At 50.8% G+C, this 2031-nt stretch overlaps 1 protein-coding gene across 1 annotated transcript in view; it reads left to right on the top strand.

The window, feature by feature from the left end:
• HELT (helt bHLH transcription factor) overlaps window positions 1-550 on the top strand; it is a 3128-nt gene extending 2578 nt beyond the window's left edge. The window contains exon 5 of the mRNA XM_004696466.2: window positions 279-550. Within this exon, the coding sequence (XP_004696523.1) occupies window positions 279-550 (272 nt within the window). The remainder of the gene's footprint in view (window positions 1-278) is intronic.
• The last annotated feature ends 1481 nt before the right edge of the window (window positions 551-2031 follow it).

Here is a 2031-nt window from a genome sequence, read left to right as displayed (position 1 = left end):
GGAGGAAGGATTCAGGTCCCTGGATGCATCCTCCTCACGCGCATCTTGGGCATTTTGCCTTGGAGAAGGGCTATCGGGTGGAAAATGCAAACCGCAGGCCAGTCCCCAAACGGTGTGGGTGGACATCGCCCTCTCCAGCGCGGACTGGAGGTCGATCCTCGGGGCGCACGCGCAAGAGCGCAGAGACCGGCATGACTCAGTTTACAGCTTTGTAAAGACGTGGAACTGCTAACGTGCTAATGTGGCTTAAAACCCTTTGGGGACGTTTTCTATCCTAGAACGGCAATTTGCGACACCCAACTTGAGTGCCAGAGATCCCGGGGCTGCCTGGTGCGCACAGCCGCACACGGCCTCCAGCCCCGGGGGCGCTAGACAGTCGGAAGTCGACGCTTGTGGTTTGAGGAACGCGCTTAGGCGGCGTTTGATTCTGCTGCTGAGAAGTCGTGCGGGAGCTCAAGCCTGGAGAGAAAGTGTAACCTTCCTTCCCTGGGCAGAGATGGGGCAGCCGGTCCCTCGTGGACCCTCGGTGCCTTTGCAGATCCAGGAATAGCGCGGGAGGGCCCACGGTTACTGCACGGACCGAGTGGGGGGAGGCGTGAGGGAGTGGGGTGGTGGGGTGGTGGGGGGCCGCGTTAGCCTCTTTTCCAAGCGCCCCTGGAACTAGGGTGGGACTGGGACTTTTCTGGTCGTTCCCCACAACACCACTCAGGCCTGGGCAGCGTTAGGAGTTTCTTCTGCCTGTATGTTCCATTCCCCTTCTTCCCGCACGTGCTCAGCTTGCATGTTTACCTGTGCGTTCTCCCCAGGTCTATGGCCACGGCAAGATTTCGTATCCAATAGCATTTACCTGCTGCTACCTTTTACCCTAGTCTTCCTCTGCGTGCCTTTTTCTTCCTCTTGCTCCAGCCGGAATCCCATCCCAGTAAAACTGGGGGACAGAGTTTGGGGTCTCTGGACGACTGGGCTAATGATGTCTAGGGGAGCGTTTTTGCCTTAACGGACAAAAAACGGTGATACATTAACAAACTAATATTGCTTTTAAGATCCAAACAGCATAATTTACTTGTTTTATGTAACGAGATCAAATAAAACAAGGCAGTCAACCGGGTAAACCTTGTGGAGATTTAAAGTAGCCTCGGCTGATTTTTTTCCTTTGAATTTTTGTTCCCATTAACTTGTACTGCAGAAAATCTCTAGCTCAATTGACTCCACCTTTCCAGAGACCACATGGCTGAACTGCAAGGCTTTGTCTTCCCACAGCTTAGCTCAAAAAGCTCACCCTCATGGAGATGCCACTCATAGCCACCCTGTAGGGCAGGGTGGAGCTGACCTGTGGGCTCCTGCCAACTGGAACTCCTTACCGGAGGAGAAAGCCCCTTCTTTCTCCCAGGAGATTAGTTGGCAGTTGGTAAATTAACTTATTCCATCCCTCTGGACAGGGCTTTAGGGAGCTGCGACCTAGACTGTTTACTGAGGTCATGCAATGGGATGACCTGCAATTTGTAAACCATCAAACTCCATTATAGAGAGCTACTGCCAAAGTGTGAGTGTGTGTGGGTGGGGGGGGGGGCACTTCAGTACATTGTCAATAAAGTGAAACTTCTATGTATATTGCTGGGGGGGGCGCGTTCTGTAAACTTAAGAAAAGCTCTTGTATGTCAGGGATTCTTCTTCTTTTTATTCTTCTTATCAAACATAAACCCGTTTAGCTTATTACAAGGTTGTACCTCACAACATTCCTTTAGAATTCGAAAAACAAAACGACTCATTGCAATGACAATGCTAGTTCAATGGTAAGGGTTCAACCCTTTATATATCAGACTTTCGTCCTTAAGGGGAGATCTACAGAGGAAGGTCCAACTACCCCTCACATTTAGCAAAGAGGTCCCTTGTTAGATAGACTCCAAAATTTGGGTCAGCCAAAGGCTCTGAATTCCATCTTTGCCTTCCCTCAGTGAGGGAGCGTAAATGTCGGGTTGGACTATATGTGCATTTTTATTCTTGGCTCCACATGTCAAGGGCCACTGTGGC

Source organism: Echinops telfairi, unplaced genomic scaffold (assembly GCF_000313985.2).
Source record: "Echinops telfairi isolate 266 unplaced genomic scaffold, ASM31398v2 ScPeMD7_9;HRSCAF=40, whole genome shotgun sequence".
Classification (NCBI taxonomy): Eukaryota; Metazoa; Chordata; class Mammalia; order Afrosoricida; family Tenrecidae; genus Echinops; species Echinops telfairi.
Note: the sequence above shows the minus strand (reverse complement) of the source record. Positions and strands in the feature narration are given on the sequence as shown.